Genomic DNA, 12607 nt, shown 5'->3' with positions numbered 1-12607 from the left:
CAACCTCGGTGCATGGACACCGGGTGGTCGTCTAGACTCTGCTTACGTAAACGGCTATGGGAGGTGAGGCGCATTCGTACGCGGGTTGGGAAGTTTGGCGTCTCGGCATCCCTGTCGTTAAGTTGTTGGGTCAAGTCGTGAGGTACCCGCATGCATCCTACACTGCTTGCAAGAACCCTTGCAAACGAACCAGGATGACACTGGCTTCCACCGGGGACGTATATAAGATGGCTATGGAAAAGGAGGAACGGACGGGCTGCGTAAGTAGTGTGCCATCACCGTTAACTGCGCCGGTGCCTAATACGGCAGATAATGAAACAAAGTCGTATAATTCAAAGCGTCGCTGCCTATCCCTGGAGCCCACGTATCCTTACCCTTTATTTGCTAGCGTGTTTATTAAAGTGAGCTTATCCCTGCGTCTCTTCTTTTTGATGTCGCATCCGAGGTCTATAACCTCGTCAGTGTAGAAAACTTGAGTTTCTGCATAAAGCTGTCAAATGGCCTCACCTCACGTACACCGTGTTTCCAGCCCCCAGCGACACCGGCAGCCAGGTGCTTTGTGCTCGGCATCGTGTCAAATCAACACACTTGTGCGCTTCAGCATGTTCAATGCAGTGAATGCTTAAACATAGGTCGGCCACAAGTGTAGATTGACCGCGTAAGGCACGATCCGCAAGAATGCAAAATGTTTGAATATTTGAAGCGTGGGTTGATTACTATTTCTGATAGGAGCGGAGAAAAATTTGAAGATGACAGGCCTTGTATACTTCGGCGTTTCCGCTGCAGCACAAATCCAAAAGATATCCAGTTACTCAAGTCCTACGCGAGCCGAAGCCACATTGCGTCGGCAATTTCATATGCTCAGTACCGCTACATTGCCTGTGTTTGCTCGGAAAGTACGGTCTATTACGAAGCGAGATCACACTATTCACGCCATCTTAGCTTAGCCGCGGAGCTCCTGCGATGTCGCAGTTTCTTACGCGTCTATTAGGTAGAGTTTAACTCGCAATTCCAATGGTTGTAATTCCATATTATGGTGCCTCAGCACCAATTCGATTACCCGAAATGCCCATCGCATGCCTTCTCAACGCGTTTACATAGCTTGGTCGACGCCGATTCTTCCTCGCGGTGTCGGCTAGAATTTTATCTACTCGCCCATTTGCTCTCCATTCCACACTGTCGTCTTTTGTGTCTACTTAACGTGTCGCACGCCCAGCATTTTCCTTTCGACCGGTCGTTGCGCGGTCCTTATCGCTTTTGCACGGTGCGTGCGTGCAGTAACGTCGCGCTAAGCGTGATTTCCTTTAACACGCCCTGGTGCCGACACAATGATGCACGCAACTCACGCGACGCAGTACACAAAAGGCTGTCCGGGAGAGCGAGCGGCGTTGGTGACGACGACCTTGACTCGGGAGCGGTGAGACGCGATTATATGTCGCAATCCGCCGCTGCCGTCGGCGCGTCGTGGTCATCTCGCGGACGCGTCGTTTAAAGGATAATACGGCGTTTATAATTGTTTATGCCTCCCACTGTGATGACCGCTCGCCTGCACTCTCGGCGGTCTTTGTCGGAGCAGCGTTTTCGGCGGGGAGGGTCTCGAAAAAAAAGGGAGGGGGGAGGGAGCAGGACTAGGAACGGCTCGGAGAACTTCGGTGGAAGGAGGGAACGCCCTTCTAGCGGGTTTCTCTTCCTGCTTCCACGTGTGTGTGTGTGTGTGTGCTGTGGGCGCGCGCGCCTGTGTGGTGTATCACGCGATTCAGCCGTCTGTCTTTAGCGTGTTCTCCCGAGTGGCATCTTCCATTCTCACTTTGGTTGGGCCCCCCTCGCATGCGTCTTTCTCGGTTCGTATTGCGGCCTTTTCTCATTTTACTTCTTCGCCACTCTTCGTCTCTTCTGAACGGACGGGCTGAGGCACTTCCTCTTCGCCAACAGTCCGGCGTACGACCGCCACCGATCACCACCACCACGGCGACCAGGAGCCATCGAGGCAACAACCTTGGTGCCCCTGACTACGAAAACAAGCCAAGCTGCCCCCCCCCCCCCCCCCACATCCCTCCCTACTCTTCCTGCCACCGTCTTCAGTTCTTCCGCCGCCCCGCCCCGAACCTGTCGCACGTTTCTCCGCTGTACTTTTATTTTACTATTTTCCTCTCGCACTGTCTTCGTCGAAGAACGGACAAAAAAAGGAGCCCAAAAGTGCGAAGAGAGCTCTTCCGCGCCATCCGAACTCGAGCGCGCGTGGTGTGATGGTGATGGATGAGGAGACCTCATGCAGCGGCGCGCGCGCACACACACACACGCATGGCGAGCTTCACCACCGCCACCACCACTGCGCTCCATTTCCGATTGGAACCGATTGAAATTTGCTCCTCCCGGTATTTTTTCTTTCTTCTCCTCCGCTCCTCCATTTCGTGGCTATTACGAACACGAGGAACCTTTTCTTTTTCCTCTCTCTCTCTCTCTCTCGGACTAAACGGGACTCTTTGCCTCCGCGGAGGAGCTCGCTCACCTGCGCTCGCCCAGGGTGGTTGTCGGTAGGGAGAGTATCCCCTGCGCGAACGGGCTCTGGGCAAGGCGTGTCGATACCGTGTCCGTTGCAGCCGCAGCGTTCGGCGCTGCGGGTTCATAGCACGCAGCCTTCGCGGTCCGCTCCACCTTGGTTGGCACGCGAAGCTGCGCGCATATAACTACACGCGCGTTGCGCGATGTCGCGGCGACCCTCTGGAGGTGGTACAGATACGCGCATCTTTCTATTTTTTTCGCTGCTGTATACGCACGCACGTAAGAGCAGAGGCGGCGGCTTTGGCCGCGCTCTTCTACCAGCTCTCGTAATGGGACGAGAACAGAGCCGTCCCGGGACTTCCGCGTGCCTGCATTATACGAGCCCGCCGCTGCTTGATGCTGCCCTTTCGGTTCTCCTTTGTATCTCTCCTTGAACGTGCATGCAGCGCTGGCTGACTGAAGGGAGGCTTTGTTTCGTTCGCCTGCCGGACAGGCTACCGCTCGGACCTACTGTACACGGACGTGCGCTGTGGCGGGCAGCGCGCGTGCCGAATTAAAGCAACCTGCTTCGCGTTCGTCTTCCGCGCCTGAGCGAATTAGCTCGAACGAGAAAAAAAAAAGAAACTATCTCATGTGGCGGGTGTCACGTCGCATCTTCTTCCCCACCCCCACTCCCGCTGCTTCCCTTTTGCTTCGTGCAGCAGAAAAGGTGTCCTACGCAATTAAGGAGGTCGTATCTCCCTTCCATTCTTCCGTGTCCCATTGAAACTTGGAAGGTCAGGGCCACGGTCGAGTCTCGTCTCCAGTTGTGCGAAGGCTGAATTTTCTGGTGACACCCGGAAACGACGGGCCCGCTGTTTGTTTCGTTGTGTTCTTTTCTCTTTCTTTTTTCAGGCTAGCTTTGTTTTGTTGTTTCACGGCTTCAGTGGCGTTTCGATTGACGAAAGGACTGACCGAGGTCCGACGTAGTGGTCGTGCGGAGAAACTTCAAACGAACGTGTAGGTTGTTAAGTTAGACGGCCGAAACCCAGTAGTTGGCAAAGCTTAGGGAAGCTTGACTCACGCACGGTTTTCAGGACCCAGAGTGTTTCGCACGCCCAAGGGCGAGATTCTTGCTTTGCTTTGGGGGGTGGGGGGGAGGTTGAGGCTTCTGCTATCCACGCACGCGATAAAATCCGAGCTATAGCATCCTTCTCCCACACTTTACTACTTTTGATGCGTTTCACGGCACTACGCGAGATTGTGCAGCGCGTCGCTGTGCGCTGTGTAAACATGGATAGATGGATGGATGGATGTTATGAGCGTCCTCTTTGGAACGGGGCGGTGGGTTACGACGCCATGCTCTTGCTATTATACTGCCTAATGTCCTACCTAGGCTAAAAAAAAAAAAAAAAAAACCTATGAACTGCCACAACCAAATTTTCTGATCCCCTATTGCGAACTTTGCTTTTGGACGTCTCCGTTTCTTGTCGTTTCCCTACTTCCACCAATCTTCCAATCGCCTCTTACTAATCTCTATTGTGCGGACACGTTTACTTTTCCACTGCTCTCGCTGAACCCAAGGGCTTCAAGGAGGCCAGTGGTGCCTAAATCGACCGCTGGGCAGACGTCTTCAACACGCGGTTCCCGGAAGCGCCGTGTGGTGTTAGTGGCCGAGCATCGTACTAATTTTTGCGTTATTTAAGTTACGACTCGAAGCCGACAGACTTGCACAGTGTCGTGACGTTCTTGAACGTGGGGACGCGGTAACAACTTGATTCGCTCGTGGAGCTTTCACCTTGCGGAAAGCGTCGCTGCGGGAAAACTTGCCGCGATGCAGCAGGCTTCTCCGTCGCGTCTGTTCATGTTTAGTCAATTCATCGCAGTGCAACAGCTTAGCACTAGCACGGTTCTGTATCGCCATTGTTTTTCTTTTTTATTATTATTATTAATTTATTTTACTTGCGTTTTACAAAGCGTTCGCTTTGGCGTTGGAACGAGTCTCCTTTGAGGTTGGACTGACCTATTCAGACTCCACGCTGCGACTCGTGAAGCAGAAAGTTGGTCGCGAAAGTTTTCTCCGAAGGCGGCACATCTCGCGGGCTTATGCACGGAAATGCGGCGCCAGCCGATTGTCTTTTGCATTACCCTTATAGTGCAACAAAGGGAGGAATGTTTCCCTAATTACGTCAATTCGATTCTGCAGCGGGTTTTGTCCGTAGCAGTTGTAGCCCCCCCCCCCACTCCCCCCCCCCTCTCCCTGCGTGCTGCCATCCTAGCTTCTTCTCACGGTTGAGACAGGCCAGACTTCGCCGTCCACTCTGCGTCCCGAAATTCACACGGCAGGCGCCGCTCAGACGATCCTGGCCGTGATCTTATAAGCGGCGGCCCAAGGGCAATGGCATCCCGTTGCGGTTCGCTTTCTTCTCGTCGGCCGCTGCCGTTGGAGCGAGGCGGCGGCGGGGGTTTTATTCATTGGGCGGGCGGTGTCGGTGTCTGCGAGTGAGCGAACGCGCCTCTTCGACGGCGTTCTTGCGAGCGGCTAACGAAGCACCGGTGCCCGCCTCGCGTTCGCCGTTCTCTTTTCTCTCCGCCTCGTTGTTTTCTCCGGTGCTTGCCCCGTTTGTTCCGAGCGCGCGGCTCTCGAGGTGGTGGTGGTGGCGGTGGCTGCTTCTTGCGCCGCTGCGCTCGGGAAGGCGCAGATTAAATGAAGCCGCCGCGAGCGAGCGCTTGTTATTCGCCACGGGGTGTCGGAAAAGGATGAGGCCGAGAAGAGGGGGCTACTATTCAAGGAACGCAGCGGCCTGTCTCGTTTGTCCGTTCATGATGACCCTCGTGGTAATGGAAAAGCGCAACGCAGCGGTGGCCCCCCACCCCGTCCCCGGCCACTATTTGTGAACCCGTCCCGACCTCTCGTGTGCCATAGCTGCTGGTTGCATCTGCTGCGCGACGCAACCTTTCGGGAAAGCGCGCGCGTAGCGCGAGTTGACCGACCGCTGTCGGTGAAGAAGCGTCGTCGTCTTGCGTGCGAGAGGTGGGCTTTACCGCAAATGTGTCGTGTCCTGCGAGTCAGCCAACTTTGGCGGCTGAATGGTGGTGGCTCCGGCCGCAGAACTTGAGTACTGCCGAAATTGAAAAAAAAAAGTGCCGTTTTTCCTTCATCAACTTTGTGTGATTTGTTGCGACCTGTTATGTTTCGGTGGGGCATGAGGAAGTCAAAAGCCTGTGCTTGTCACCAGCATCTCCTGCGTGTCCCCATTCTTCCTCCCTTCTTTTTTTTTTCTTTTTTCAAATCCTCAAGATTTTATGTTCATTTACTCATCCTGCCTCTTTGTTCCTACCTCCTCGGTGCTGAGCCAGGGTCTGCCTGCCGTTTCTTTGTCTCAGCATAAATGTGCTTGAGCAGCTAAGGCAGCAACGTGACGTGCCTGCCTTGATGTTAAGAAGTGAATAGAGTAACACCAAGATAGAGTCAAACAAACATTTTAAAAGAAAAATGTTCTCACTCTTAGCACAAAGCCCTCTTCAGTCATGTGGCTCTGTACAAGAAGTGTTATTATTTCTTTCTTTTCTTTTTTCACCTGTAGGCTGTCACTGTACGCATTAAGACTTATCTATGTTCTTTACATAGGGGCCAAACACGGAATCTGTTAATTGGGACAGGTGGGACATGTCTTCTCAGTAGTGGAGGGTATGATGCAACCATCCATTAGGAAAATACAGTACACGACTGTAATTTCCTAACGGATGGTTGCATCATACTCTCGACTGCTGCAGCTGTTGCACTAGCTAGCCTGCTGGTTCAGGTTCAGTTCATGCTGCAGGAGCTGCATTGTGATAAATATGTGTGTCTACATGCTGAACTTTTCGTTCATGTTAACCTTCAGTAGCTTAAGTTACAGGCATGTTCGAAATTTTGGTTTTAATCTCACTCATTTGTAGTTCCTTATTGTCAAGCTGTCAGCAGGACTTTCAAGCTGTCCTATTTATTTTCTGGGTTCATTTACTTGCACCTTCTTTGAGGAGCAGTGAGCTGATGTTCTCAAACCAAAAGCAACGCTGAAGAGAGCAGTGGGCTTCTTTCATCATACTAAAATTGTTTGATTATTTAGCTGCTTTGGATTTACAATAGTTACAATTTCGAGGAAGTCACTCAGTGCAAATGGTATAGCTTAAGTGCTACATTTATTGCTTGATTTATTGTGTAAGAGAAAACAAAAAGAAAACCTTCTCGAGTTCTTTATTTCACTCACACTTATCATGTACCTGTACGCAGTTTTGAACGAGCTGCATGGTCTGGCACGAGGTGGATCTCGTCCGGGACCGTGCCCTGACCACTGTGAGAAGGTGGGCTCGAGTGCCAGGGCGGCACTCGCCTATCTAGAGGAAAGGTTTGGCCAGCGGGAGCCAAAGCTGCGGGCGATCACCATCAGGGGCTCCGTACTGGACACAATCAGCTTCCGGAGCGAAGATCTTGGAGACTACAAGGTACATGTTCTTGCTTAAGACATTTGTCAGGTGCTTGTACTATTGAGAGCAAAAGTCTAGATAAGTATATCTTGCTGTTATGACTGACTTGGCCATGGTGGCACGGTTGCTATGGAATTCCTCCACTGAGCACAAGACAGCTTCAAATCCTGACCACAAGCACTATTGGCATCAGAGAGCTTTAGCTGTACGATCTATGGAAAAGCACTTAGCCATAAGATTAAACTTCTGGCAAAATGAACCACATGCATGGTAGAGGATTTCTATAGTACAACTAGCACAAGAACACATGAAGGGCAAAAATATCACTTCTGATAGTTGCGCTATGCAAAAGCACCTAAGTTATTTAAACTTGTGTGCATGTGAAAGAATGCTTATCCGGAGCTGTCCAGTACAGTGTCACTCATTATCCACAGTCACATTGCAGCTGTAGGACATGAAAAGTTCAATTAATCAACCACATTTTTCCTCAATTTACTGCAGGGGACCAATGATGACCAAATTCTGACTTGCTGCCTGCTGCTTTGCAATGATCGTACGGAGCATGCACTTCCTAGGGAGCCTGGTGAGTATACCATAATTCTGGGAATGGTAAAGAGATCAGGAACTATGTAAAGCAACATTGGGATTGATTAAAATCAGTTAACCTTGTTTGCATTCACACTGAAGGGTTCTTGAGCAACATGAAAAGTACCTCACATGGGGCACTGACTGGACAAGGCAATGAAGTGACGAGTTGGTTTAGGAAAAAAAAAATGTTTAATACTATTTAGGTGTGTAATGGCATTTGTGGCATTGGCAAGAAAGTGGTCACAGCAGAAACAAAGAGTTGTATGCAGCAACTGCAGGCAATCTGAACTTTCACCTAGCCTGAAGTTCTTGGTAGCGATTAGGGTACTTATAAAGCAATGATGTGTCGGGGGGGGGGGGGGGGGGGGGGCTAAGCACATGGATAATGCTGAAGACAGTAGGATGTTTTGAGATGTTAGATCAAAGAATTGGCTCTCATAACAGGTTCATAAGCACTACAGTCTAACAAGGTATGGCTTGTGGTTGTTACATTATGCGAGTTAACCTTGCTTGTTTTTTTTTACATTCAGCATCCTGCTTCAGTATCTCAGTGGCTTTGGCGTTGGGCTGCTGAGCTCGATATCGCATGTTTGATCTCGTCTGCCGTAGCTACATTCCAATGGGGGCAACATGCAAGAACTCTCATATACTCATATACCAATCATTGGACACACGCTATCGAAATACAAGTGGTCAAAATTAATCGGGTGTCCCCCACTATAGCAGGTCTTATAATCATATTGTTGTTTTAGCACGTAAAAACCCCAGAATTAATATTAAAAATTGACATTATCAGCTGCAGAAAGAGTGTTGTGCTTACCAGGCACTTTTGTTCTTCTGGCAGATGCACCGGTGAAGCTATACCGCGAAACAGTTCTAATCACTGAGGACCGGAACCTGTGCGTGAAAGCCCTGACACACAATGTGCCCGTACGGGACCTGCCAGCCTTCCTCCGTTGGGCCAACATTTCGTGAGGGCAGCGTACGAGAGAGAGAAAAGCCTCTCTGCCACAACACAAACGAGCAATGCAGTGAAGTCTGCGCCGGAACTACCTGAAGGATATCGCTACCTCCGACCCCACTCTGGACAACAGCCCTCGGGTGCACCCTTCCTTCCAGCTCTGCAAGCACAGGTCTATCAGGCTGGCCAGCTAAACCGTAAAGCACATCGCTGACTGAAACCCAGGAAGACAGGGCGCCTAGTTTTGCTTCCACTAGGGGGCCCCTTTAAGGAGATGATGCAATGTCTGTTATAACATTTTTGAGGGGGGTTGGCAAGAGAAGAAATTAACTCTCGGCTGTTTCACGAGGCACGCACGAGATCTGTGCACAGGCTCGTACTAGCTGCAGCAGAATGGCAGCATTTTTTTCCTTGTGCTTCGTCTCTTTCTTATTTTTTTTCTGCAGTCTCTTGTAGTGCGCCTCCTTGATTGATCATCATCAACCAGGATGAGAACAGGAGAGCACAGGATCCAGCCACAGACTGCATTCTCTGCTACCGTGTTAACAAAGTTATCTGCAAAAGAGACAGTTTTTTGATTGTTGAGAGGCTATCTGTTTCAGTAATAAAGCATGCAAATGAACAGGAAGGATAGAGGGACTTGACTTTTTGCTACATCACTTTACTGCCCCTAGTCCTCACACTTGAGTTGATGAAAAGCCGCAGCTGCTGGAGGCGCCTTATGAGTGCTAAGACAACTCCTTGGCATGTGAGAAGCGCCTGCCAACAGTCTTGCAGGAGTAGCACAGTCGTAGAGAGTAGCGTACACATGCAAGAGGAAGAAGTTTGTGTGAAGCAAGTGGGAAAGCCCCATGGTAAATGTAATTGTACTATATTTTTGCCACTGGTGAATGAAGATCTGAGGTGGTTATGCTGCAGAAGAACCATGTTTGTATGTTTTCCGAGAACACAATGGCAGTATGTTCAAGGCTACTCACTGTGGTCGCACGTTCAGAACCAGTTGATTGTGACGACAGTTTGGGCCCGGTGGGCAAGAATGCTTTGTCGGGAATGCACCTTTTCCTCTATATCTCGCTCACTCTTAGATCACTACAGGGAACTATGAATACCTTCACATCTTTGAGGCGGTTTCTTAGGAATTCAAGAATGCATTTGTCAGAAGATAACATAGTGCAAACTTGTAGCATATCTAAGAGCAATGCAACACAGCCGTAGACTGCATTAAATACCTGTTTGTATTAGCGAGCTTGTTTTTCTTGTGTAATGTTCACTACATTTTATTACTTTTAACAGTACAGGTTTTATTTCTTCAGCATAAACTCCAGAGGCTGCATGCACAGCGTTTTACCTGTGCGTAAATTTACACACAGTTGTAAAAAGCTTCCCTCAGCAGACAGTAAGCAGACATTGTCAAGTTACTGTAGTAAAATGTCACAGGCGAGTGTCTCTCTTCTGTCTTTTAAAAGCTTCCTTGCTGTGACTTGCACACAGCTGCGTAACCATAGGTAAAGTTACCCATGCGTAAAATGCTTCATGCAAGCTGTTTCTGGTCTTCAGCTGAAATCTCGTTCAGCGATATTCTCTATGGTATTAATATTAGCTCTGTGATTTTTTTTTTTTTCTCATGTGAATAAAAGGTGTTCTTGGCCATGGTTCCCATTCATTTATGGCAGGCTTATTGTGATGTGTGTGATGTTGAATCTTGCATACATATAAACTGGGTGAGAAAACAAAAAGAGCAAAAGGTGTGTCTGTAAGTATTTTATTGAAAATGGAATTCATTGTGTACATGTTCCTCTTTTGCACTCCAAGGTGCCATACTTCAGTTCAATTTGACTGGTGGTGTGTTAATTGTGCAGTCATGTTGAGGTTGTGATACAACTCGTGTTCTCATGTGTACTCTATGTGAAAGCGAATAGCTTTTTGTCTCTGTGTTTTCATCATATCATGCCATGTCTTACTACCTCCATTTTTCTTTTTTTCGTTGTTGCTAGCTTTTGTGTTTTTTCTTGAGTGATGTGGTGACGTTGTCTTGCCCTGCTCTACCAGATGGATGGATTTTTGCCGTATGTGCAAAGCAAGCTTTCTTTTTTAGCTTCAATTTTTTTCTGTTTGTCTTTTGTGTTGTGCTTTTCATTACTTTTCATTGTGTGAAATACACATTGTAAGCATATGCTATGTCATCAACATTTCATGTAGTAGTACACAACTATGCGAGTTCTGTAGCTGTGCGTAAACTTTGGCGAGCATTGTGGTGGTTACACGGTGGTACGAATACAAGAAGAAACGGCTGTAGCTGCAGCAATTGCGTCACTTGCATTTCGCTGTGTCAATCACAGTTTGAGACAAGGGTTTTGTGGTTAACCGCACGCAGCTGTCGAGTCGTCAGATTATCATCTTTTTCCGCTTTGGCTATGTTTGTAAGAGTAACGGCACAACATTGGTCTGAAAATATTTGAAATAAACTTGTCTTTTGCAGCTGTTTATGTGTGGTTGTTTTGGGCATGTGGTTGTTAAGAGGTAGCAATTGCAAGGTGACAGCACGTGCTTTCGCTGATTGCCATTTTTCGTTATATGCATGTTAAAGCTGGAATTCAGTCTAGGTTTGACTTCCACAGTGCTCGCAGTTGTGCTTCTTCATCTCGTGCACATTTCTTCGTATTTTTTTTCTCTTCCTCATTGCTCGTTCAAAAGAAGTTCACTACTACACAATGTTTCACTTTGATACTCATGCTTGGGATACTGGCTCGAAGTCGGCAGTGCAGCAGGTACAAAGTGGTTATGGGAAACAAGATTCATTCCCATCACTGCTGGTGGTGGTATGTGTTACGGGAACACCTCGGAAACCAGAGACTGGTGTTCTTATTGTCTAGAGGCAGGTGTATTGGTGTCCTCGTTGTTGTCGGTGTTCCGAGTGGTGCTTCTATTGTTCGCCTTTACCGCTTGGCCAGAGTTGCAGAAACCCAAGCTTACCTACATTTGATGCGCCACTTTTTTCAATCCATATGCGACTTTGTACACCCCTCGAATGCGGCCCTCTGTCTTGCAATAACAGCAGGAAAACTGTACTAAAGCTTCATGCTTTTTGGACCATCCCAGATGCCTTGTAGACATTGTTATTTTACTCACTCCCAAGAATATGGGCAAAAAGTCGGTCAGCATTGATGGAACAATTAACCATTTGTTCCCTTTTCACAAAGATATGCATATATATATATATATACAAATAAAGGTTGTCTAAATTCCAAAGGTGATGTGCATGCACTAAATGATGACGTGGTCTCTAATTTTCATGCTGCAATGCCTTGTGGAAACCTGAAAACAGTGCTTTAGTGCTGCAAGTTCATAATAAAATCCACAAAGTGAAGACAGCATATCCACACTGGCAACCTTTTCTTGTATAGCAGCCTGTAAGTATTGCAGTTGCGTACACTCGAGTGTAGCTGCTAAAAGAAAATGTGGGACATTGTCTTGGCAATACCACTACTATAATCTCGGTAATCACTTACGTGTGCTAGCTTTTACGCAGTCTATTTTGGTGTTGATTTAAATTGTGGAGCTGCATTTGTTATTGTGTTGCTTTTGGTGTCCTCTCTCATCATGCTCAGCGCAGAGTACAAGGCATGTTTCCACCCCGCTTGTGAACCAACCTTTTTAGTGGTACAGTGTCTCCTGACTTAATGTCGTTCCCTGTTTTGTTGGCCATTTTCTTTCTTTAAGGGCTACATGTTGCCTTACTTTACCTCCTGCCACACTCGCAATGTGAGTGAGACTCGTGTTTTATTCCTGGTTACACATTTCAATGCTGCCATTAGTTCTCTCTTTCTCTTTGTGAGTATGTGCATGTGAGTCCTGTCACAGTGAAATCCAAGCACTTTTAGGTCGTATGTGATGGTCATTAAAAACAGTTTCTATTACAACCTTTGCTTGTCTTTGTCTTGCCTACATTTGAAGAAGTTTGTGTCCTTTTGCTTCCTGTCTCTATTTCTGAAATGCGCTACATGCAATCCATTAATTCCATGCATTTTCTGTATTATTCCTTTAAAATGTAGAATTGATATGGAACCTTTATGAATGCCATAAGTGTTGTACAGGAAGTATGCAGAA

General features: G+C 48.1%; 1 protein-coding gene across 1 annotated transcript in view; it reads left to right on the top strand.

Moving 5' to 3' along the window:
• Positions 1-12422, top strand: part of LOC142575854 (telomerase-binding protein EST1A-like) — a 98302-nt gene extending 85880 nt beyond the window's left edge. Inside the window, exons 17-19 of the mRNA XM_075685555.1 lie at positions 6758-6969; positions 7453-7534; positions 8384-12422. Of these exons, the coding sequence (XP_075541670.1) occupies positions 6758-6969; positions 7453-7534; positions 8384-8514 (425 nt within the window). The 3' untranslated portion in view covers positions 8515-12422. The remainder of the gene's footprint in view (positions 1-6757; positions 6970-7452; positions 7535-8383) is intronic.
• The last annotated feature ends 185 nt before the right edge of the window (positions 12423-12607 follow it).

This window comes from Dermacentor variabilis, chromosome 3 (assembly GCF_050947875.1).
Source record: "Dermacentor variabilis isolate Ectoservices chromosome 3, ASM5094787v1, whole genome shotgun sequence".
Taxonomy (NCBI): Eukaryota; Metazoa; Arthropoda; class Arachnida; order Ixodida; family Ixodidae; genus Dermacentor; species Dermacentor variabilis.
This window is presented reverse-complemented; position numbering and strand designations above follow the sequence as displayed.